Source organism: Sorghum bicolor, chromosome 1, assembly GCF_000003195.3.
Source record: "Sorghum bicolor cultivar BTx623 chromosome 1, Sorghum_bicolor_NCBIv3, whole genome shotgun sequence".
In the NCBI taxonomy this organism is placed as follows: Eukaryota; Viridiplantae; Streptophyta; class Magnoliopsida; order Poales; family Poaceae; genus Sorghum; species Sorghum bicolor.
Genome location: NC_012870.2, coordinates 58,943,611 through 58,969,492, shown reverse-complemented (window position 1 = coordinate 58,969,492; position 25,882 = coordinate 58,943,611). Strand labels below are relative to the sequence as shown.

Below are 25,882 nucleotides of genomic sequence, written 5' to 3'. Positions count from 1 at the left end.
ATTCTTCCTCCTGCGAGCTAATGAAATTTGAGAAGGGACTCGAAAAGAGATTGAGATGGGATTCGACGGAAGGTTTGAGATTAGACCAAAGAGGGAGGAGGTTTTTGAAGGGAACTTCGAGGAGAGTTTGGAAAGAATTCAAAGAAGTCGAGAAGGGATCTACTTTGCTTGGGAGATAGGCTCAACGAAAATTCGGGAAGACCTTGCTACGGATTTGTGCACTCCAAAAGAAACTCAAAACCCTAAACAAGACTAAACTCCAAACCGACTCACGAACAGGGGCACTCTCCTATAAACAAATCAACATGTATGCCACGATTTGTTAGCGAATTAGGATCGAGCTAGACATAAAAACTATATGCCTCACACGATTACAGAAAAAATTTTAAAAATCTCGTATTTTTGGTTTACGTAAAAATCTAGGATGTTACAAGCACTCCTCCGTCTTGCATTGTCTGGTGTGGCTTTGCTGCCAGAGATGCAGCTGGAGCCTTGTGGGAGCCGCACCAAATAGGCACTATTTTCTTTTTCAAATGAATGGGCGACGCCAGGGTGGCGATAGATGGACGGGTAGCGTTTTTAGGGTTGTGTGGATGGGCAAGGCCAATTTATGGACCAATGGCGTGGGCAATCCGAGGTGTTTACCATTAGCATGGGTCGCCGCCAGAGGAGAAGATGCACAATGGAACGATTGGGAGATGTGTCCTGCTTCTGCCAACGCAGACAGGAGAGATAAGGCTTGGTCGAGAAAAGAGAACGTTAGTGCTAACAAAAAAGTATGATAACTTATCCCTTCAACTAAATACATAAGCGGGTTAGTTCTGTGCTAAAATTATGGATAAATCTAACCCATCTTATCTTGTCCTCGAACCAAACACATGCTTAGCTTCCTTTGCTATAGGCTAATACTTTCTTAAAAGTTATTTTTAAGTGTTTATGAGTTATATAAATCCTAAACTACAATTCTAACGTGACAATAGCAAGAGTGCTACGAGTGAAGCCGCGCGGAGGCCGATGTTCATGTGTTAAGATTAACAAACTAAGGCCTTGTTTAGATACAATCAAAAACCCAAAACTTTATAAGATTCCTCGTCACATCGAATCTTGCGGCACATGCATGAAGTATTAAATATAGATAAAAAGAATAACTAATTGCACAGTTTATCTGTAAATCACGAGACGAATTTTTTAAGCCTAGTTACTCTATAATTAGACAATGTTTGTCAAATAAAAACGAAAATACTACAGTGTCAAAATTCAAAAACTTTTTGCATCTAAACAAGGCCTAACAACGACATCCATGTTGTCTTTTCCTTTTGCAATTCCAACGTGACGATAGCAAGAGCACTACGAGTGGAGCAAGAGCCGCCGGAGACCGGAGGCCGCTGTCCATGTGTGTAATAGTTAACAAACTAACAACGACTTCCATGAACCATGGTTAAAGGTTGGATGGCTCAGTCCCAAGCCACCGCAGCCACGAGCTGACGAACGAGAAACCGAAAGGCTGGTGGGCACATTTGCCAGAAAACCATGTGGATAAAACCTTTTGGCCTGCTGGATTACCTCTTTTTTTTTTTTCTTTTTTGAGAAGAGCCTTGGTGTGGATTACTTGGCGGTTTGACGCCTCTCATCCACTGACTTCTCGGTCCGAGCAATTACGGGCCCCATTAATCGGCAACCTACGCAGCGACACGTCATATAGTACAGATCATTTTCCCTCAAAAAAAAAAAAACCCCCCACCGATCATTATCCGCGCAACCACCCATTTTCCCCGTGCAATTCCAGTCCGATTTGGGACATCGTCTCCTTCCTCCACTGCCCACCTGTTCTGCACTTCTGCCGCCGCCGCTCCCGCTGCCGCAGGGAACCCTAGACCCTGCTGAACAACCCCCTCACGACCCGCACGGCGTAGCTTTGCAGTTTGCGCGAAATGGAATTCGGCGTCGCCTCTCACGGCGCCGTCCTCGCCGCCGCGCCGCTCGTCGCACGGCCGACCTGGCTCCTCCTCTCGCCGCCGCCACCGGCGTCGTGTATTCAGGTCCTGCTGTACTGCTGTTAGCGTTGTGTTTGCCTTTTTTTTTGTGTGTGTGTGTGTGTGTGTGTGTGAGACGCCTTTTTGATGTGGATGCGTGGAATCTGGTGAGGTGGTTGATCGGGAGTGAGAGGTGAGGAATTTTGGGTACGAGGGGAATCCGAGGTGTTAAAATCAACGAAGTAGTCAGTATTTTTATGCCCATGCGTTTAATAATCTAAGCGTCAGTGCTTTTTTGCTCGTGCAGATTCAGAATCGTCTTTATTCGATCTCGTCACTCCCACTAAAGGCTGGACCTGTAAGGGCATGCAGAGCTTCTTTAGCAAGCAGCTACACGTATGTCATTGATATTTTCTTGCACCAAATTGTCCACGATTGTGTTCATGTCCTCGATGTAGTTATGATCTTCTGATGTCATGGCACTTACTGCATAGCAGGCAGACAACTGAAACAGTTGATTTGGACTGGGAGAACCTGGGTTTTGGAATTGTGCAAACTGATTATATGTATATTGCAAAGTGCGGGACGGATGGGAACTTTTCTGAGGGTGAACTGGTGCCTTTTGGACCTATAGCGCTGAGTCCATCTTCTGGAGTCCTAAATTATGGACAGGTTAGTAGGATATATAGATCTCTTTGCTTCATATATTCTGTGGTAGATCAGATTAATTGAAAACAGAATATTTTTTAAGGCATAAAATACTCTATTGTTTGCGGTGAAATGATTTTGAGTCTGATTTATAGGGATTGTTTGAGGGCCTAAAGGCGTATAGGAAAACTGATGGATCCATCCTATTATTTCGCCCAGAGGAAAATGCTCAGAGGATGCAAACAGGTGCTGAGAGGATGTGCATGCCTGCACCTTCTGTCGAACAGTTTATTGATGCAGTAAAACAAACCGTTCTAGCAAATAAGAGATGGGTAAGTTCACTGTATACAAAGTTAGGGTACTTTTGTAGTGCTCTACCCATTACTTATGATCATGGTTTAATTGGTTATCAAATATCTTATGCGTCCAGATTCCTCCTACTGGTAAAGGTTCTTTGTATATTAGGCCCTTACTTATGGGAAGCGGTACTGTTCTTGGTCTTGCACCTGCTCCTGAGTATACATTCATTATATTTGTCTCTCCTGTTGGGAACTACTTTAAGGTTGGTACTTTTTATTTAAAATTCAGCTTCCACTATTTTTGTAAAATACTTGTTTAAATAAATAATCATTAGATTATATACTGATGTGTTTTTATGAATCATGTGCTATGTGCCCCATGGCATTCTGCTGTGGAATTAAAGTTATGCTTCAAGCCTGCAACTAGAATTATTGTTATTGTTGTACTGTTATTGGTTATGATAAACCAACCTATCGAATTGTTGAATGTTGATGCATTAAGCTAAAGATTATTTGTTGAATACATTCACTGGTGTCTGCAGGAAGGTTTAGCACCGATAAATTTGATAGTTGAAGACAAGTTCCATCGTGCTACTCCTGGTGGTACTGGAGGTGTGAAGACCATAGGAAATTATGCTTCGGTAATTTATCTATTCTACTTTGCTGCGCAAGTTATTGAAGCTACACCACTGTTATTTCCGCAACCTTGCTCCCTGATACTGCTGTCGCCTATTACATACTAATGTAGTTACTTTTTAGCTTCAAATATTCAAATTGCCAAAAAAACAACAACAAAGGTAATTGAATATAATGTGGCATACAATTCTTAAGAATACACCATCTGTACCTTGCTATGAAATGACAAAACTTGAAGCTAAGCATATGGTAAAAATGGAATGGAACAGTGTCATGGAGATTTCCTAAAAATGTAGTGCTGTATAAGTTTGTTTCCTACATAATAAGCAATTCATGCGTAATGACGTTTAAAACCCAAGTATTTCCTTTGCAGTATTTTGTTATCAACATTCAAGGAGCATTCTTTTTTTCCCGTTAATTATACTGGAACATCAGATTTCACCATAAAATTCTATAGTTTTTGTGCCTTTTTGTCATTTAGATAAATATCTTAGATGTGATGGTGTATGTCCTGACATTCCAGTCAGTCTCATGAGTCATGATTGGTCGCTATCTATTATTAACTATTGCTTCTTGCTATTATTCTGTGGCAGACATTTGATATTGTATACACAAAGATTTTAAGCAGTATAGTCTTCTTGATTGTCGTCATGTGTTCTTGTCGTTGCATAGGTGTTGATGGCACAGAAAATTGCAAAGGAAAAGGGCTATTCTGATGTCCTCTACTTGGATGCTGTTCACAAGAAGTACCTTGAAGAAGTTTCTTCATGTAATATTTTTGTTGTCAAGGTAAAACTCCTAACACCTTTTTATTTTGGCTTGAATCTTGGTTTTAGCAGGTCCAATAATTTTAAGTTACAAGTAATCAGCCAAGCTTGTTAACCTATTCAATTCATTTTTTTCTCATTTTGCCCTAATTCATGCCTGCAATGTTAGGTGAATCACATCTGTCTTGAAACATTAAGCCTGTCATGTGGCCTGTCTTCTATGAGTAGTTAGTTGACAGGCCTTTCAGTGAAGTAGGATAAGAGATTTTTCGTGTCAGGCCTTCTATGTAGAGTAAATCTTTGTGACTGAAAATTTAACCTCGTATCATGCATAAATCTTTTGTGGCTAGTCACCTAATGGAAACCAGAAGCATGTCCGTAACACATTGATTTGTAGGTTGGCCTACAGGTCAGGACTATTTTATACACAAAGATAGAAGGTTCTTTGCCAGATTTTTGCATGACTGTTCAATAGGATATAGTGCCACTGCTACCTGGTCAACCTCTATTGTCACCTAATAGGTTGCGCCACACTTCACAGCTTAGAACCTTGCAGAGCTATACCATCTACTGAAGGACGACCTGTTGTTGAATTCTCTCGATTTTCCTGCTGATTTGCATTTGTATAGCGTATAGAACATGTTGTGCCTACTTTTGCTTAAGGTCCTTTAGTTCAGCAAATTAATGGGCTACCTTATGCATATTAGCTGTTACTTAGACGTGTTTATTCCATTTATCGTCTTATGCACCAGGGCAATGTTATTTCTACCCCGGCAGTAAAAGGAACAATATTACCTGGTATCACAAGGAAAAGTATAATTGATGTTGCTTTGAGTAAGGGCTTCCAGGTAATTACTTGTCGTTCCCATGAACTGAGAAATCATCTAGGAGGTTAGTTCCTTCTTATATTAGCTTCAATGCCTTTGTTTATATAAGTTAGCGGTGGGTTTGGGACAGGAAATAGTGAGCCTAGGTCCATCTATCCATGTTTTGCAAGTGGGCTCTAGCCTCTAACCATGTTGGCTGGCTCATTTTAGAGTTGGAGCTAGCAACCATGTTTTGATTCATGGTTTGCACAGATCCATTTCATATGGCAGGAGGCTGATTGGCTGAGCCCCTAGTATTTTTTTCCCTTTCTATATTCATTTTTGTTAGTGCATCTCACTGTTCTTCCCCTTGCACTGTGAATAACAGGGGTACTATATTACATACTATTTTACCAAGAATATATTTGTTCTTTTACTTATGTGGGCTGTATCATTAAATGAGTGAAATTAGACCTTGGTGGTGATGTTGACCCAGTTGGAGGTGGCAAGACATTCTTCTGGAATCATGACGAAAAGTCAATGCATAAGATAAAACTTTTGTTGTAATATTAATAATGTTTTGTTTCTGTTGCAAGGTTGAGGAGCGACTTGTTTCAGTGGATGAACTGCTTGATGCTGATGAAGTATTCTGCACAGGAACCGCTGTTGTCGTGTCTCCTGTTGGGAGTATTACATATCAAGGGAAAAGGTGAAACATTATCTTTGCTTGAGAATTCAGTTTTTGATTGAAATAAACATGCATTTAAATCAACTTAATTTTGTTTGTTGCATAAGGTAACTAACAATCATTATCATGCATTGCCCCTTGAATACATGAGGCAAGCCATGGACCATTTGAAGCGCTACTTGCTTAATTTCTCACTCTCATAATCATTTGTGTTAGTGTTTGGTATACTGGCATCTGTCGACCTTGTTTTGCTGTGCACTTTCTGCCTTCATTGCAAAATGTCATTTTCTTTCATCAGCATTGTCCTCAGTGACTATTAAACATTTAAACATGGTTTTGGAGGCCCTGTGGTGTACAGTGGCGGAGCTAGAGTAAATTTGAGGGGGGGGGTGCGCTATGCCTGTGGGTGCATATGATTTTATTGTAGGGGCGCATATATGGTAAAAATTTGATCATAATCACTGTTTTTTCATATTTTCGTGGGTGCGGCCGCACCCATTGCCAACTATATAGCTTCGCCCCTGGTGATGTACAGTGTTGGGGGCATGCCTTAGGTAACAAGGTGTAGCTAGGACCTCAGGTCAGTCATGTGGTGTTGTGGACCGTGGACATGCCTGGATGTCTAGGCAAATCAATATGCAGATATTTTCATCCCGTTTATATTCTGTGTAAATGACTGTGAATGCCAACAATACAACATACCCTTTTGTTTGCTATCAGAACAACAAAACCTTTTTTTTGAAGCCCCCTTACATACCAACTCTCCAATAAACGAAGACTGGTGTCATTATGCAAGATCAAATCACTTGAACATTTATACATATGGGTCTTACAACTTAATTTACATGTAAGGGAGTTCACTTTGCAGAGTGGAATACGGCCACCAAGGTGTTGGCGTTGTGTCGCAGCAGCTGTACACTTCACTGACGAGTCTTCAGATGGGTCAAACCGAGGACTGGATGGGCTGGACTGTGCAACTGAATTAATTGACCGTGGATCATTACCAACAGATGAGTTCGCAAGATCCTCATCTAAGACGATCACAATCATGTGTACCTCTTCAGTTACAGTTTTGTAGTGTCTAATGCGATGGCGTCCTGCTGTATATTTCGTAGATAGTCTATTTATAAACCATAAAACAGTCATCGTCTGTACCCTTCAGTTTTGTAGCATCTGCCGGAGACGAGTACTAGTTTGGTTATTTTCTTTCTTTTCTGAACAAAGAACAGTTCTAGTTTTATCGTGGACTCTGCCTTGTTTGTTTGAGATTATTTGCCAAATCTGTCAGCCATTTGGTAGTATTTTTCTCTCACAACAAATCAGCGAACAGTATTTTTAGCCATGGCTTATCAGCCAAACGAAAATGTTTCGCATTTGAGTTTTCGAGGGCAGAGCCATTGAGCAAGGAAGAACCAGTTGCAGGCCGAGTGAAGCTGGAGTATTTTGTCAAGCAAGAGTAGGGTTTTAGTTCTCTCAAAAACTTTTCGTCCTATCACATCAAATATTTAGATACATGTATAGAGCATTAAATATATATTAAAAAATAACTAATTGCATAGTTTACATGTATTTTGCAAAATGAATCTTTCAAGTCTAATTAGTCTATGATTGATACTAATTACTATAATTATAATGTGGTATAGTATGCAAAATTTTTCCTTTCCGTGAACTGTATGTGAATTTAAATATTCAATTATATTTCTGATATGTGTATGGGAATATGGGATAGATATCAATACCCAACATGATATTAATCTGAGAAAAAAAATCATCATATCCCTCGCCTAAAATAAGTTTACACGAATTACACCTTATTTTAATGAGTCATTCAATTTAAAAATGTGGCTAGATATATAAAAATATTAATATTTATAATACCAAATAATTATTATTAGATCAATCAAAACACACATTTTTCGTAAACTTATATAAATATACAGATATTAATATAAACTTTTACATACTTGGCCAAATCTAGAATTAGTTGACTCATCAAAACGCGAAATGTTCGCTTATTTTTGTAGAGAGGGAGTAGCATAATTTTTTGAGCTAGGACTGACCCGACGATTGCGCACGTACGGCTCTAGATCCAGATATGTGCTCTCACCAAAGCATAGGCATGTTCCGTTTCATCAAAAGGAGAGTGGCACTGCCATGCATGCACGGTCGCCGTCGGCCGCGACGCAATTGATGCGGTGCCGTGCGCCACAGTATAGTTCCCCGGGTCAAGGGTAGGGATGAAAACGGATCGGATACGGAGGGATATCACCGATATCATATTTGTTTTTATATTTCTGGTCGGATTCGGATTCGAATACGGATAATGTCAATCATGTCGGATAAGATATGATTGGATGTCGACATTATAAATATACGATTTAAGTATTCGGATACGGATACGGTGTCGGATGTTAAACATTCGGACTCGGATACAGACAAATCTGAACCTCTCTAAACGAATTCGGTCCTGAATACGGTCGGAAAATATCCGTACCGTTTTCATCCCTAGTCGGTCATGTTCAATTCTCTCCTTGAGCATGCAGCACGCGCGGCTGTTTATTTGTTGGCGTGCACCGCGTACTCCGTGTTAGATAGAATAAACTTTTCCTCTGCAAATATTTAAGGATAAAACTTAAAACCACGCTCTCGATAATAATGTAAACTAACGCACATCGTGCTCCGCGGTATTCCATGCATGAGTCCTTTTTTTTTTATTTGTTGGCATGTTCGCACTACGGTTGCTTCACCAGGCCTGGAGAATAGTGCTTGTTGTAATAAGCACGCAAGGCAGCAGATTCTAGTGACAGAGACAAAAGGCAACAGAAAACCGGAACGCTGCAGTCTGTTTGGCTTGGTTAAAAAACATGGCTACAATTCACCATGAGAGAAAAATACTTCTAAATGAATAGCAGATTCGATAATCTCAAACGATTTGACTATGCCGGAAGAACGAGCAGAGGTTCAGCCATATTACCTGCAGGAGGGCTGCCGCGTCCGATATTAGGCCTTGTTTAGTTCTGATTTAATTTTTTTAGTTTTTTTTGGTATTATAGCACTTTTGTTTTTATTTGGCAATTACTGTCCAATAATAAATTAACTAGACTCAAAAGATTCATCTTATAATTTATAGGCAAACTATATAATTTTTTTTATTTTTGTCTATATTTATACTCTATGCAGATGCTATAAGATTCGATGTAATAATGAATCTTGAAAAAAATTTGGTTTTTCAGATGGACTAAACAGGGCCTCAGTATGTATGTATAACGCAGGAATAATTGCTAGGAGTACATCCAAAAATGGGGACGGGCTGGGGGCTGGGGCACACACTCGCCACGGCATCATCATCACGCCATCACCCTTCCCGGCCGACACTCATCCAACCTGCCGCAGAGCATATAATTTCAGCTTCATCCCGACACGATTCCTATATCAGCCAGCGTCGAGTAGACACATTGCAAAAGATACTTTACACGACGTCGATCCAAGCCGAATCCAATGGAAGACCGCGGCCACGGCCCACGATGCCCACTGCATGCACACGCACCGTCATTTCTTCGAGAGCAAGGTTGAGTTGCTCATGGCATGGCCATGATTTCGATGCAGAGGACGGCCACGATGGCGCCTGTCTGAAGCACGCACACAAATCTGCCCTGATCGGACAGGTTCTTTGTCGCGCGAGCTGTGGTCATTTCGTCGGACAATGTTGGGGATATTGGACCTTGTGTAAAGAGGAAGATATTGTAGGTATTGGACCAAAAAAAACAGGTAGCCTTGAACATAGACTCATTTTTCTTGATATCAAAAAGAGACAAAGAGATACACTGGTTCAGATTTCGAAGTTCTTAGTCTGTTCTCTTCTTAGCTACCATTTTGATCAACCAATTCTTTCAGCCTAGAATAATTGAAGGCCAGTTCCTTATAGAGGCCCTTTTGTCCCAAAGGTTTGGCTGCATGTTAGATTCCTTCAAAGGAACCCTGTTGGTCTCAGCGATTATCGTTCTATTAGGATCTGGATCACCCATTGGATCCAGAAAGATCTTGTGTAGATTGCCATCAAGTGGGATGAATATTTGGCCCTGGAGATCCTGAAAGTAGAAGAAAAGAGTAAGGGCGGGCGGGTAAGAGAAATTCAGGGGAACAAAGGAAGAAAGCATATCTCTGGGATGTTGTCGATGGACACCATTGGAGCAAAAGTCGCCGAGTTGAGGGATTCGGTGTATTGATTTTGAATTGTGTGGAAATTTGGTGGATTATGTGGGTTTCGGATTTTCGACTTAGAATACTGGGAGGGAAACCCTAGCTTGTAAGGCCAATGAACGAAGAAGACAGAGGAGGAATTGGAGTAATTAATATGTGTATCGGTTTGAATGACAATTTTGGAATAAAACTAATTTCATCCCAAAATTGGGGGGCATGTGTTAATTCCACATTTTGACGAGTCAGGAAACTACCAGTGGGCCTGCTTCGCAGAAGGAGGAACAACCGGATGAGTGGATCAACTAAACGAGAGGCGCAACAAAATTAGTCGATCAGAAGAGTGTCGAAATAAGGCAATATGAAGAAGACGTGTCGGGTTCAACCAAGAAAGGAAAAGTTAGAGTCCAGATTACCTTTTTGAGGAAAGAGTTGTATTAGAACATAAGACTAAAACTTTAGATTATAAATATTAGGAACCCGATCTTCGTAAGAATATACACAATGAAAATACAAATCCTTTCGGCTTCGGCAACCAACCTTAAGAGTAGGAGTAATAGTATATCTCGACGAGACCTTCAACGAATCGAGCTGCATCAGTTGATTTTGACCTTCGGTTTGCTTGTAAGTTTTGTCATGGTTCATGTTTAGTTTGTCATGGCTGCATCATTCGAACTCATGTCAAGCTCGATCGTGAACTAGTTATCGATTTGAATCAGATTTGAATCATATTTGTAAGGCTGCATTGCTTTAATCTCTTATAAATATTGGTTTAAATTAGTTATCGGATCTATTAAATTAACAATTTAATATATTCATTAAGTTATCAATATTGTTTAAAAAAATAATATTTAATTTATTGTAACAATATTCTAACCAATCAAGATCCGACGAGTTAGTTCAAGATTCAAATCTAAACACTTGCTATAAACCTAAGCTAACACTGATTATCAATCAAAATTAAGATAATTAATCTGTTGATCTTGGTTGTTATATGTTGTACGTCCGAGATATTTATTTTGTTATGATTAGTTTGGTAATAATAACCAAACTTATTTGTAACAAAGTAAATAGATCTTGTTCGTGCTTCATGGACCCTGTATCGGCTAAATAGTTGATCCAGCTAAGCTCAAACGAATAATGTGCGTGTATAAACCCGCTTATGCATTAAATGAACTAGTAATCTCTATTGAATTTATTGAAACCCACTGGCCTTTAGACCAGATGAATATAGATTCAACATAATTATGAAAGTAATTTATTAAAACCAGGCCTTTAGACCGGTTTTAATAAGTTATCGTTTATTTAATGGATTAAAGGATAATGCACATAAGCTATCTCTTATTTATATATTGTGTATCAGCTAAATAGCCTATCCGATCACATTCATCCATAAGATGCAATCGTTCGATGAGAATTTAAATATTTGATAATAATTAACTGGCAGGTTCCAAAATTTGATTTTTGTACCTCTATCTTGTAAATTTTAGGTCAAATTGACTGGCACGCCCCGGAATCGATTCATCAAGCTCGTGTGTTTGTCTCAGGAGATCTAGGATTTTAGCTTCTGCACTCCCTCTGAGAGCCCCCCGAGACTGTTGATGCGAGATACCAATTTTTACACCAACACATCTTTTTGGCTACCTGACAGACTACTCGTGATCTAGTTGTTGTCACGCTACACTGGACGCTCGAATAGTGATCGGTTAGTGTCCGACGCATTACCCTCGGATGCTCCAACACACTGCTTAGAAGAGCCACACAAAGCCATATTGCACCGGACGCTAGGCCAGCGTCTGGTGATTGTATTTTAGAGAGGAACACTCCTGCAACTTCTCCAAAACTTTTCTCTGGTGCAATAGAAAAAACATTTTTTTCTCAAAAAACGTTGTATCCCGCCTCGCAAGCTCAGCGGGAGGAAGAGAGAAACCCAAACCCCTTTCCACATCTTCACCCCTTGCTTAAATATGCTAACCACCAAGTGTACCACCTTCTGCACGTGTATTAGCATATTTCACACACATTTTCAAGGGTTAGGTTTGCACACTAGGTTCTAAATGCATGCACATAATTAATAACACCTAGTGGCACTCGATAGACCGCTTAGCCAAAGAATTTCCCTCTTTATAGTACGACTATTTATCCTAAACGTGATCACACCCTCTATAGTGTCTTGATCACCGAAACCAAAACCCTAAGCAATATCTTTACCTTGATCTTCATAGAGCTTTATTTTTCTCTTTCTTCTTTTCAAAGTTGAGCACTTGATCACCTTGTGGTCATCACTACCATCACCATGATCATCTCTTGCTCCACCACTTGGCATATACCAACCTCATCTAAATCACACACTTAGCATAGAGGTTAATACTTTGGGTTTCATCAATTATCCAAAACCAAACTAGGGCCTTCAACAATGCATGCACAAGAGGGCATATGCCCTTGAGGACATATTTTTTCAGTTCGGACACTTATCAATTTTTCTATTGAATGCTTAGAGTCAGACCCATATCTTCCCATAAGAAATTTCTTGGTATCAAAATTCTCAATTCCATTATGGGACAAGATTCAAACAAACAAGAAATATTCTCGACAATGAATACCTCCATCAATACACCGCTCATTTTGACCAAAATGGCAGACTGCAAAAATCAACAACACATCCATTTGAGGTTTTCCTCAAAGGTTCGTTGGTATGTAGCTTTAAATATAAAATTTATCATGATTCCTGGCAGTATGCAAATGGTGTGTTCTCTTCTATATGCACAAACAAGGCGTCCCATCCATTGTTAATGTTAGTACAAAAACAAGGGTGGAAAGAGAAGTTGTAAACTAGAAGCTATGGAAGTTGATTTATAATAATTTCTCAGAATATCAACCCTTTAAAGATAATTCACTTCCTTTATTAGGCCTCCTCATTTTAGAAATACTTGTTGGTGGTATATGCCCTTAAGGGCAAATTTTCTAAGTTTAGACACACATCACTTTTGTTATTGAGTGTTTAGAAGTTCTTTGGTATCAAAATACTCCATGGAATTATGAGATAAATTCAAACAACCAAGGGTTGCTCTCGACAATGAATACATCCACCAATGCACTCCCTATTTTGATCAAAATGGTAGGCTAAGAAAATCCACAACACATCCACTGACCTAGAATTGCATACTTTTTGAGGATGGAGAGAGTACCATGTATAATTGTATTTTCTTATAATTTTCTTTTATAGTGATTCTTATGAAATTCAATAGTTCTGTAGACATGACTTTTACTATTGTCACGAGTCCTCGTGTGACATTAAATAAATAAATTTATCCACAGGGATCACAAGGACTACTACTTATAGAATCTGGTTGGTTGTGTTTCTTTACTAAGTCTAGCTACAAAAAATAAGAATTATCAGTCTAAGCCAGCATAAGGCAATTCAAGGTGTGGTTTAATTCCGGCTAATAAAAATCTTGCTTGGTTTCCTATATAGACTTGATAGAATCACCTCATCTTTGTGAGGGTGTTTTTTTAGTTTCACCACCTCTTATGGGGATGGATGTTGGGTATTTTTAACATCACTACCAAAAGTAGACTTAGTTTTCTAATTCTGATAACGTTGCCAAAAATGCCAAACCTATCCCTCATACCACTTAAGCCAAGTTGTCATCCCTGAAAGAGCATCTAGGCCCCTAGTGATTTCGGTGATTAATGACATTGTTGATTACTATGACTAACGTGTGTTTTGCAGAGGCAAAGTCATAGGTAAGGTCATGGTAAATAGGTACTCGATGGACAGGGACGTACATGCCTACTTAATAGTGGAAATCGTTTCGGTTTTCAAAGGATGGATGGACATCGTCAAGACTAGACTAGGTCTAAGTGCCATATGGTGAAGAAGGGCACTTAGAGTAGTTTAGGTCTTTGTTTTCCTTTGACCGTACTATTAAGAGGGGCTTTGATCTAGTAGCTTGACTTAGGCAAGGCTTTAGGTTTAGGTGTGGTGCACACTTGGTAAACCTAGCACTAGGCAGCTCAGAGGTAGTCCTTAGATCGAGAGGAACCAACGTCGTTTTGGAGCGATCGCGTTTCGACGTTGTTTGGGTGCCCAAAGGGGCACCGGACGCTCTGTGAGTGCGTCCGGTGAGGTCCTTAGCTGTTGGAACTGTGCCGTGCTTAGGGTTAAGCACCGGACGCTAGCACCGGACGCACCGGGTAGCGTCCGGTCCCATACCCAGGGAGGTTGCAAGCCTTCCCTGAGCACCGGACGCTAGCACCGGACGCGCCGGGTAGCATCCAGTCCCATGCGCAGGGAGCTTGTAAAGTTCCCCCAAGCACCGGACGGTGCACCGGACGCTGGAAGTTAGCGTCCGGTGACCTGTCAGCAGGAAGTACAGTTAGCCGTTATGAAGCACCGGACGCTCGGTGCAGTGCGTCCGGTGCAACATAATGTGCGTCCGGTGACCCCGTTTTCAGTGGAAAACGGTTGGCCGACCTTTGGACTTGGTGGATAGTATTTATACTCCACCTCGTCCTTGAGAGGTCTCTTGCCCATTTGAACATTAGAGAAACTTGTTTGTGGAGCAAGAGAGTTGCAAGAGCCTAGAGAGGATTGAGTTTTGAGTGATTTCTTGAGAGAATCCTTCTCTAGTGAGTTCCAAGAGTCAAGTGTGCATCCACCACTCTCTAGTGCCTTGTTTTGGGTCAAGTGAGAGTTCTTTGCTTGTTACTCTTGGTGATCGCCATCACCTAGACGGTTTGGTGGTGATTGGAGGCACGAAGACCGCCCGGAGTTCTTGTGGGTGGCTCGTGTCAAGCTTGTGAGCGGTTTTGGGCGATTCACCGCGACGGAGTGTTGAAGAATCAGCCCGTAGAGAGCACTTGGTCCTTGCGTGGACTAAGGGGGAGCAAGACCCTTGCGCGGGTGCTCCAACGAGGACTAGTGGAGAGTGGCGACTCTCCGATACCTCGGCAAAACATCGCCGAGCACTTTCTTCCACTACTCCTTCACATTCTAGCATTTACTTTGTGCTTTTTCTTTCTTAGAATTGCCATGCTAGAATAGGATTGGAACTAGGTTGCAAAACTTTTATCCGGTAGCTCTCTAGGTCACACTAGGCACAAGGGGTTGAATTGGAGCTTATAGGGTGCTTAAATTTTTAGAGAAGCCCAATTCACCCCCCCCTCTTGGGCATCTTGATCCTTTCAATTAGTATTGAAGCCTAGTGCTCATTATTTAGGCTTCACTGCCTAGAGAAAGATGTCTAACGGGAATGGACCGCCACCCATGTTCGATGGTGATGACTTCCCGTATTGGAAAATACGGATGGAGTCATACCTTGAGGCATGCGATGTAAAGTGCCTAAAAGCCGCGACCGAAGGGTTTACCCCTCCGACAAAAGACGCCGCTCTTACTCCACAAGAGCAAGAAAACGAGAAGTGGAATTCGAAGGCCAAAAACCACATCTTTAGAGGCCTTTGCAAAGAGGTGTTCAACCGCGTTCGGAGCCACAAAACCGCCCATGAACTTTGGAAGGAACTTTGTGCGCTCCATGAGGGATCAAAGAGTGAACGCGAGGAACGCTATCACTTAGTGATGAACAAGCTTAATACATTTGAGATGCTTCCTAAAGAAAATGCTAATGAAATGTATTCTCACTTGAATGTCATTGTAGAGGAGCTAAATGGACTTGGGCTCACTCAAATGAGTGCGGCGGATGTAGCAAGGAAGATACTATGTGTGCTTCCCATTGAGAAATGTGGGCACATAGTAACGGTACTCCATCAAGGGGATCTTTCCACCGCTACACCAACCGCCATATTGGGGAAGATCAATGCTCATGAGATGTACATGCACATGAACCCCCAAGATGGCTCCTCATCGGCCAAGAAGGAGAAGAAGGACTTGGCTCTCAAAGCTTCTCACAAGGGCAAAGCCAAGAAGATTGAAGTTGAGTCATCAACTTCAAGTGATGATGATGCATCTATTGCCCTCTTGGTGAGAAGAACCACCAAGATGTTGAAGAAGCTCAACAAGAATGGAGTCAACTTTGACTCCAAGAAGAAGAAGTTCTTCACAAGTAGCAAGAGAAAGCCCATCTCCGAGATGGATTGCTACAATTGTGGTGAGCTTGGTCATCTTGCTCACCAATGTCCAAAGCCCAAGAAGGACAAATACAAGAAGAAGAACAAAGAGCAAGATGACTCAAGTGATGATGACAAGAATGAGAAGAAGCAATACAAGAAGAAAGGTGGCAAGAAGAAGGAGTACTACAAGAAGAAAAATGGCAAGGCTTATATTGTTGGTGATTGGCTCACCGACATTGAAAGCTCAAGTGGTGACTCATCCGACAATGAAAGTGATGATGAGAAGGTTGCCGCCATTGCCATCGATGCTCCATCACCATCATCTTCACCACCATCTACATCCTCTACACACCTATGCCTCATGGCTAAGGGTGACCGGAAGGTACAAAGTGAGGATGAGAGTAGTGAAAGTGATAGTGAATACGAATCACCTTCTTATGATGAACTTGTAAAATTGCTTAACAAGTACGCAAAATTCATAAGAAAAACTAGAAGTGAAAATGAAAAGCTTGAACTTGAAAATGAAACACTTCTAGCAAAGCTTAAGTCTAGTGATGAGCTTAGAGACCAAAATGAGATCATGACCGCTAAGCTCAAGGAGCTCAAACTCTCTCTAAAAGAGCTCAAAGAAAAACATGATAAACTTGAGAGTGTTCATGATGAGCTTATCACTAGATATAGAGCAATGAAAGAAGAACTAACAACTCTAAAAGCAAACTATGACAACCTTGAGATTGCTTATGAACTTGCAATTGATGAAACACATGTTGCTACTAACAATGTTGCTAAGCTTGATGTAGCCACATCTTGTGATGACTTACTTGTGGAGAGGACAAGCAAATGTGTTGATTGCAAGGGCAAGAAAGTGGTAGTGGCCGAGAGCTATGAGGACACTATCAAGCTCAAGGATGAAATTGTCATGCTCAAGAAAGAGTTGCAAGAACAAGCCAAGCACAAGACCATTGTGATTGAGTCACTTGATCAAGACAAGAAGCTTGCATATGAGAACAAGTTGCTCAAGGAAGAAAATCAATATCTCAAGCTTGGTTTGATGTATGACAAGCAAGAAGAAGATGAGACATTCATCTTGGATGAGTTAGCTAGCAACAATGACCCAATCATCAAGAAGCTAACTCAAGAGAACAACAAGCTCAAGAAAGAGAAGGAACATCTAACCATGGGGTTAGCCAAGTTCACTAAGGGGAAAGACCTTCAAAGTGAGCTTTTCATGAACACCGTCATGAAGATGGACAAGAGTGGAATTGGCTACAAGGCTCATCAAACAAAGCTCATCAAGTCTCTAGCCACTCATGATCAACCGAGTAAGCCAAAGCCAAAGAGATGCTTTGAATGTGGTCAAGAAGGACACTTTGCTCATGAGTGTAAGGCACCACTACCACCACCCTTGCCCAAGCATGTAAGACCATTTGCCTTCAATGCTCACTACATTGTAAGAAAAGACAAGAGTGGCAAGGTCAAGGTTAGCTTCATGGGGCCGCCCAACAAGCAAAGGCCAAAGAAGATTTGGGTGCCAAAGCAACTAGTAGAAAAGGTCAAGGGCCCTAAGCAAATGTGGGTCCCTAAATCTCAAGCTTGATCTCTTGTGTGTAGGTGAACTACAAGACCGGTGGATCACATTGGGTAATTGATAGTGGTTGCACTCAACATATGACCGGAGATCCCCGGATGTTCACCTCTCTTGATGAAGATGTTGACAACCAAGAGAAGATCACATTTGGTGACAGTTCAAAAGGAAAGGTCAAAGGATTAGGAAAGGTTGCTATATCAAATGACAACTCCATCACCAATGTGCTCTATGTGCAATCATTGAGTTTCAACTTGCTCTCGGTTGGACAACTTTGTGATCTTGGATTTGAATGCCTATTCAAGAAGAAGGAAGTAATTGTGACCAAGGAAGATGACAATGAAGTGATATTCAAAGGCTTCTGGCACAACAACCTATATGTAGTTGATTTCTCATCCGATGAAGTTGATGTCAAGACTTGCTTATTCACCAAGACTTCACTTGGGTGGTTATGGCATAGAAGGTTATCACATGTTGGAATGGGCACACTCAAGAAGTTGATGAAGAAAGAATTGATTAGAGGCTTGAAGGATGTGACATTTGAAAAGGACAAGCTTTGTAGTGCATGTCAAGTGGGCAAACAAGTTGCAAACACCCATCCAACCAAAGCCTATCTCTCTACTTCAAGAGTGCTTGAGCTACTTCACATGGATTTGTTTGGACCAACCACATATGCTAGTCTTGGAGGCAACAAATATTGCTTGGTCATAGTTGATGATTTCTCCCGGTATACTTGGACATTCTTCTTGCAAGACAAAGCCGAAGTTGCATCAATATTCAAGAAGTTTGCAAAGAATGCCCAAAATCAATTTGATGTGAAAATCAAGAAAATTAGAAGTGATAATGGCAAAGAGTTTGACAACACCAACATTGAAGAGTATTGTGATGAAGTGGGAATCAAGCATGAGTTCTCCTCAACATACACACCACAACAAAATGGGGTTGTAGAAAGAAAGAACCGGACATTGATCACCTTGGCAAGAACAATGATAGATGAGTACAATACTTCGGAGAAGATGTGGGCCGAGGCAATCAACACCGCATGCTATGCTTCAAACCGGCTCTTTCCTCACAAGTTCCTAGAGAAGACACCATATGAATTGCTCAATGGGAAGAAGCCCGATGTCTCATTCTTTAGAGTGTTTGGGTGCAAATGCTACATCTACAAGAAGCACCAACACTTGGGAAAGTTCCAAAGAAGATGTGACATTGGTTACTTGGTTGGCTATTCATCAAAGTTCAAGGCATATAGAGTCTTTAACCATGCCACAAACATGGTTGAAGAAACATTTGATGAAACTAATGGCTCCCAAGGAGCAAGTGATAATCTTGATGATGTAGGTGGTGAACCATTGAGGGATGCCATGAAGAACATGCCCGTGGGAGACATCAAGCCTAAAGAAGATGATGATGATGTGCAAGTCATTGAGCCATCATCCACCTCACAAGGTCCACAAGATGAAGACAAGGATGTGAGAGATGCTCATGAAGACACTCAAGTTACTCATGAGCAAGCGGTGGCACAAGCACAAGATGTTGATGCTCCGCAACCAACCCCTCAAGTGGCACCAAGAAGAACATCACATCTCCTCCAAGATCACTCTCAAGATCTCATCATCGGGAGTCCATCACGTGGTGTAACTACTCGTTCTAAATATGCTTTATTTATTGAACATCACGCTTTTGTGTCTCTTGAAGATGAACCAAAGACTATAGAGGAAGCTCTTCGTGATGCGGATTGGATCATGGCCATGCAAGAGGAGTTGAACAACTTCTCGCGCAATCAAGTATGGAACTTGAAGAGCGACCCAAAGATGCAAGAGTGATTGGAACAAAGTGGGTCTTCCGGAACAAGAAGGATGATCATGGCAAAGTGGTGCGCAACAAGGCAAGACTTGTGGCAAAAGGCTTTTCACAAGTGGAAGGTCTTGACTTCGGTGAAACCTTTGCACCGGTGGCAAGACTTGAAGCAATCCGTATCCTACTTGCATATGCATCTAGTCATGATATCAAGTTATTTCAAATGGATGTGAAAAGTGCCTTTTTAAATGGATATATTAATGAGCTTGTCTATGTTGAGCAACCCCCCGGTTTTGAAGACCCTAGGTACCCCAAGCATGTCTACCGGTTGTCCAAGGCTCTCTATGGTCTAAAGCAAGCTCCTAGAGCTTGGTATGAGAGACTTAGGGATTTCCTCATTGAGAAGGGCTTCAAGATTGGGAAAGTTGACACAACACTCTTCACCAAGAAAATGAATGGGGAAATCTTCATTTGCCAAGTTTATGTTGATGATATTATTTTTGGCTCTACTAATGAAGATTTTTGCAAGGAATTTGGTGATTTGATGTCCAAAGAGTTTGAGATGTCCATGATTGGCGAGCTATCCTTCTTCCTAGGATTTCAAGTCAAGCAAATGAAGGAAGGAGTCTTCATCTCTCAAGAGAAGTACACTCAAGATCTTCTCAAGAGGTTCAAGATGATGGATTGCAAGCCAATCAAGACTCCCATGGCATCAAATGGGCATCTCGACTTGGATGAGGGAGGTAACCCAATTGACAAGACTCTCTATCGCTCCATGATAGGAAGTCTACTCTACCTCACCGCATCTAGGCCCGATATCATGTTTAGTGTGTGTATGTGTGCTAGATATCAAGCAATGCCTATGGAATCTCACTTGATTGAGGTCAAGAGAATTCTTAGGTATCTAAAATACACACCTTGCCTAGACTTGTGGTATCCCAAAGGTGCAAGATTCCAACTTGTAGGCTATTCCGATTCGGATTATGCCGGGTGCCGGATTGATAGAAAAAGCACATCCGGAGGGTGCCACTTCCTAGGTAGATCACTTGTCTCTTGGATGTCAAAGAAACAAAATAGTGTTGCCTTGTCAACGGCCGAGGCGGAATACATTGCCGCCGGTGCTTGTTGTGCACAAATACTCTACATGAAACAAACTTTGCTAGACTATGAAGTAGTACTAGACAAAGTACCTTTGTTGTGTGACAACGAAAGTGCCGTAAAACTTGCAAACAACCCGGTTCAACACACCCGCACAAAACATATTGACATCCGCCACCACTTCCTTAGGGATCATGTTGCTAAAGGTGACATATCCCTAGAGAATGTGGGAACAGAAAATCAATTGGCGGATATCTTCACAAAACCCCTAGATGAAGCTAGGTTTTGTATGTTAAGAAATGAACTAAATGTGCTTGACCTCTCTAACTTCACTAAAAGGTAAAAGTTGTGTGTTGAAATCGTGTAAATAACTTTGTTTTGCATATCATGCATACTAAAACTAAAATACAAATTGCATTTAGGGCTTGTCTAACATGGTTAAGATAACCCCCCCTTTGTGTGTGTGAAAAAGCTTAACCTTGGATCAAACTTGACAAGCATTAGTTTACTTTCAAGTATTGCATTACAACTCATATCATGTGCATGCTTGTTAATTGACCATTTCTTTTCGGTTATTCGTTGAGCATCCGCTGTGTTCGTCCATAGATAGGGGGAGCATTCAAAGCTCATTGTGATTCAAACCCCTAGCTTTATGGCCATATGATGCTCCTTGGTGATTTTCTCGAACTATTTTTTTTTATAAAAACTACTAAGCCTATGGCTAAATATTTGTGAAAATCTGAGGGTTTGAGAGAAGTCACTCATACCAGTTCCATTTGGTGTTCATTTGTGTGCTTTTGAAGATGGAACTTGGTTGGGTCAAAGTCGGGCGTAGTGCTTCGTTGAAATAGTGCTCAGAGGAGCACCGGACGATGCACCGGACGCTGCCTCCGTGCGTCCGGTGTGGTGATTGTGCCAGACTGCACTCACCGGACGCAGGAACAGTGTCCCTGCAGCGTCCAGTGAGGAGCGTTCGGTGCTCACCTAGCGTGCCCTGAAGCACCGGACGCTAAAGCCAGCGTCCGGTGCCCATCGTCCGATGCGATGCATTTTTGCATATCTCTCTGCGCATGAGTCCGGTGGTCACCGGACGCGTCCGGTGCCACATTAATAGCGTCCGGTGACCCCGCGGCGGGCGCATAAAGCCCGCGCCCAGGGGCTTCGCGCTGCGGTTTCTCCTTCTTCTTTCCTTCGTCCGAGCCGCGCATTCTCCTCCTCCGTGCCCTAGCTCGCCGTCGCCGCCGGGATCTGGCTCCTCCGTCGATCTCGAAGTTTTTCCCTGGCGCCAGATCTGCCGCAGAGGTTCTCCTCTCCCTCCTTCTCTCGCGTGGATCCAAAATTTCGCGAAATCTCTAAGGTTTGGGTGAGGTTCTTGAACTCTGTCTCCAAGGTGTTTGACATAATGTTTCAATAGATTAAGTTAAGGTTTTGACCTCGATCTTCTCCGTTCCCTGCTTGTAGCACCTTGAGGAGAGGATTCGTGTCTCCGGCAGACTTCGATCGTGATATCTTATCTGGAACGCGTCTCGTCCTCGGATCGTAAGCCATTCTCGATCGTATCTTATCTATTCTTGTGATCTATAGGGTTGCCTCACCTCTAGTCGATATGACTGCTTATATAAACCCTATCTTGTCTATTCTCTGCAGCGCGTTGTTCTCCGGTGACCGTCGGTTGTTTGTCGGACGCTTGATCGGTCGGTAGTCTTTGCAATGGCTAGATGCAAGAATGTCAGCGGTCCGGCGGCGGGCACTGGATGTTCCTCAGGAGGTGATGGTGGAGGTGATCCTCCCCGTCACCTGTCAGCGGCAGAAAAAGGCAAGGGCAAGAAGCTAGCCACCAAGAAGCGTAAGGCCAGTGACAGAGATGCACAGGTTGCAGAGGCAGTTGTAGCAGCGGCTGAGGTAACTGAGAAAGGTGGTCGCTCTGGTGCTTTGAGGATTAGGGATGACCTCACGCCACAGCAGCGGCGTGCAGTTCTTCAGGCAGAGGCTCTTCATGGATCACCTCCAGGCACCGTGACGATTGGAGGACAGCGGATTAGGCTTGTGGTCACAGATCCAGCTCAGGAGGACCCGGACACTGAGACAGAGGCCCAGGCAGAGGGCACAGCAGAGGGACAGGAGCAGGAGCAGCCACTCAGGAGGTCGACTCGTGCTCGTACCCAGGCCACTCCTCCGACTGGTACGCAGGGTCAGTCCACCTCCACTGCTCGTGCCACACCAGCCAGAGGCACTCCAGCTTCACGACAGAGGCCAGTCCGGATCCACAGGGATCTCACTCTCGTGTCAGCCAGAGAGATCCAGCAGCTGCGGTTCGTTCCGTTTCCCACCTAGTTTCCAGCTGCCAGGGATCCCAGAGCTGGTGCCAGGTTCTACACAGTCGTCCAGGAGGACATCCACGAGGCACTGGTTCGCTCTTAGTCACAGTTCAGGGAGCACAGAGTGATTGACCTTGAGATACTGGGGAACGTGGTTGGAGCAGACATCCGTCAGTACTTCACCTACCTCCACGGACTCCCAGAGTTGCTAGCATTCCCTGGTACTTATTGCGAGCAGTGGGTCAGAGAGTTCTATGCGTCAGTGTGGGTCTCTCCAGATCACAGTTATATCCACTACGCACTGGCCGGGACAGACTACAGAGTGACAGCTCAGCGGGCCAGAGAGGTGCTGGGGTTGAGAGCCTACTCCACCAGGATTCACCAGCTCTGCTACGGGAACGTTGAGCCTCCCCAACGTCCTCACGGTGGTGAGATACCACCAGTTGACTTCGTGGCTCCTTGTTTCCGTCCACCGTTTGGAGAGGGCTCCAGCAGGACAGTGGGAGACCTGACACGACCGGCTAGGATCCTTGACTTTGTGTTGAGGAAGACTCTTCTCCCCAGGACAGGTTACAGAGATGGCTTCACTCGTATCCAGCAGTGGCTCGTCGCTCACCTCATCTCCCAGACGCAGTTTGACTTGTGGGATTTGATCGTCTCAGAGATAGAGGACACCATCTCAGAGAGCTTCAGGGGACGACGTCAGCTGCCGTACGCACATTGGATCACCTTGCTTATTCTTCGTGCTAGGCCGCTGCCCCTGCCAGCTCACTTACAGAGGGAGTTGACAGAGTCCGACACCGTCTTCCCCCACTACGACCCCAGGCAGATGTTGAGAGCGCATCACGACCTCAGAGCTACACCTCCTCCTCGTGCTCCACGTGGACCAGTGCCCCCACCTTCTCCTAGGGGCACTCGTAGTACAGCAGTTGTACCAGAGACAGAGGAGCAGTAGGACATAGCGATTGGAGCTTTCGCAGATGCAGAGGCAGAGGGATAGTTTGACTTCGCCTCAGACAGTTCGGATGATGACTATCATCCGCCAGTGTCCGACCTCCCTCCTAGAGCTCACGACCACGAGGCAGGGGGCTCTTCTAGTGCTTCAGACCCAGCTCTTCTTGCTATTCTAGAGGGTATGAGGGCAGATCAGCGACGTGCAGCTGAGGAGCAGGCGAGGCGTGACAGGGACCAGGCAGCCATCAATGCAGCCATGCAGGCCAGGTAGGATGAGCTCCAGCGATAGCTTCTCACCTTTCAGGAGCAGCAGCTTGCTTTCCAAGCTCAACAGACAGCGATGATGGCCGCTCTCATGGCCGCCTCAGGGATTCAGCTACCGCAGATTCAGCTCCCAGGCACCTCGACTGTCAGGCCACCCACTCCTGCGCCTCAGACTCAGAGCCAGTCACAGCAGCCTCTCCAGCTACCAGCTCAGAGTCAGCCGTTCACGACGCCTCAGCACCAGGTCTCCTAGGGTGCTATCTCTTCAGGCTTTGAGCAGGTACCTCAGTTTACTCCTCTCCGCTCCGGCTTCACTCCTCAGTCAGCGTCAGCGTCACAGCTTGTGTGGGACTCGTCGACAGATCCGCACCTCAGCTTCACCTACAGTGCTCTGACTGGTGACCCTACGCCTCCTCCTCTGCAAGCTCCTGCAGTCTTTACGGCGCTAGTTACCACTACAGAACTTCTGTCGTCGTCTGTAGCGTCGTCCGAGCAGCTTGCACCGTCTTCCACCGTGCCAGAGACGACAGCTACAGTGACCGAGTCCGTGCCCGCTTCGTCAGCCGGACTTGAGCCGCCAGCACAGCCAGTGACAGCTCCAGTACCCACAGAGCAGACCCGGACAGCTTCGCTAGCACCTGCAGCTTCAGAGGGTCACTCCACCTCCTCTGCCTCGACGGCAGACAGTTCAGACGATGCAGCCCGCTTCGAGGCCGTGCCGAGGGACTCCACTGCTTCGCCTCCTCCACTGACTTCTTAGTTTTTTGGCGCTTGATGCCAAAGGGGGAGAGAGTGCGTATGAGAGTTAGGAGTTAGGGGGAGTTAGGGGGAGCTAGAGAGGGCGTTTATTCTTTTGAGATACTTTTATGTGTGCTACTCTATCATGCATCACGTTTACTTTTATGCATTGCACTTGTGTGAGATACTATGGTTGTGAGACATGACTCGTACTTATTGTGATATCTTAATGTCATGTGTTTTGGCTCATATTACCTTTGCTTCCGCGTTTTACTCCGATGTACTTATGAGCCTTATGTTTATATCCTGTCGTATACCACTCACCTTTTTGGATGCAGGATATTAGACTTGGTTGATATAAGCATGACTAATCCTATTTACTCTTATTGTAACATTCTTATTGAAACCAAGTCACTTTAAAAACCTCAACTCTTTTCATACTCGAGGTTGTCATCAATCACCAAAAAGGGAGAGACTGAAAGAGCATCTAGGCCCCTAGTGATTTCGGTGATTAATGACATTGTTGATTACTATGACTAACGTGTGTTTTGCAGAGGCAAAGTCATAGGTAAGGTCATGGTAAATAGGTACTCGATGGACAGGGACGTACATGCCTACTTAATAGTGGAAATCGTTTCGGTTTTCAAAGGATGGATGGACATCGTCAAGACTAGACTAGGTCTAAGTGCCATATGGTGAAGAAGGGCACTTAGAGTAGTTTAGGTCTTTGTTTTCCTTTGACCGTACTATTAAGAGGGGCTTTGATCTAGTAGCTTGACTTAGGCAAGGCTTTAGGTTTAGGTGTGGTGCACACTTGGTAAACCTAGCACTAGGCAGCTCAGAGGTAGTCCTTAGATCGAGAGGAACCAACGTCGTTTTGGAGCGATCGCGTTTCGACGTTGTTTGGGTGCCCAAAGGGGCACCGGACGCTGCACCAGACGCTCTGTGAGTATGTCCGGTGAGGTCCTTAGCCGTTGGAACTGTGCCGTGCTTAGGGTTAAGCACCGGACGCACCGGGTAGCGTCCGGTCCCATACCCAGGG

The 25,882-nt window shown here is 43.5% G+C and overlaps 1 protein-coding gene across 1 annotated transcript; it reads left to right on the top strand.

Annotated features, from left to right (window-relative positions):
• Window positions 1,776–7,088, top strand: LOC110431692 (branched-chain amino acid aminotransferase 2, chloroplastic-like). Its single transcript, XM_021451050.1, has 10 exons — window positions 1,776–2,039; window positions 2,281–2,369; window positions 2,471–2,645; window positions 2,777–2,953; window positions 3,052–3,183; window positions 3,463–3,561; window positions 4,229–4,345; window positions 5,076–5,171; window positions 5,726–5,838; window positions 6,686–7,088. Exons 1-10 carry the CDS (start codon window positions 1,932–1,934, stop codon window positions 6,801–6,803), a joined length of 1,224 nt encoding a protein of 407 aa, XP_021306725.1. The 5' UTR covers window positions 1,776–1,931; the 3' UTR covers window positions 6,804–7,088.

What these genes read in the sequence shown, in the direction of transcription:
- LOC110431692 (XM_021451050.1), top strand. Translation starts at nt 1,932, where the DNA reads ATGGAATTCGGCGTCGCCTCTCACGGCGCCGTCCTCGCCGCCGCGCCG. An exon ending in TCTTTAGCAAGCAGCTACAC is followed by an intron (nt 2,370 to 2,470) that starts GTATGTCATTGA and finishes ACTGCATAGCAG; the next exon opens with GCAGACAACTGAAACAGTTG. An exon ending in TTCTAGCAAATAAGAGATGG is followed by an intron (nt 2,954 to 3,051) that starts GTAAGTTCACTG and finishes TTATGCGTCCAG; the next exon opens with ATTCCTCCTACTGGTAAAGG.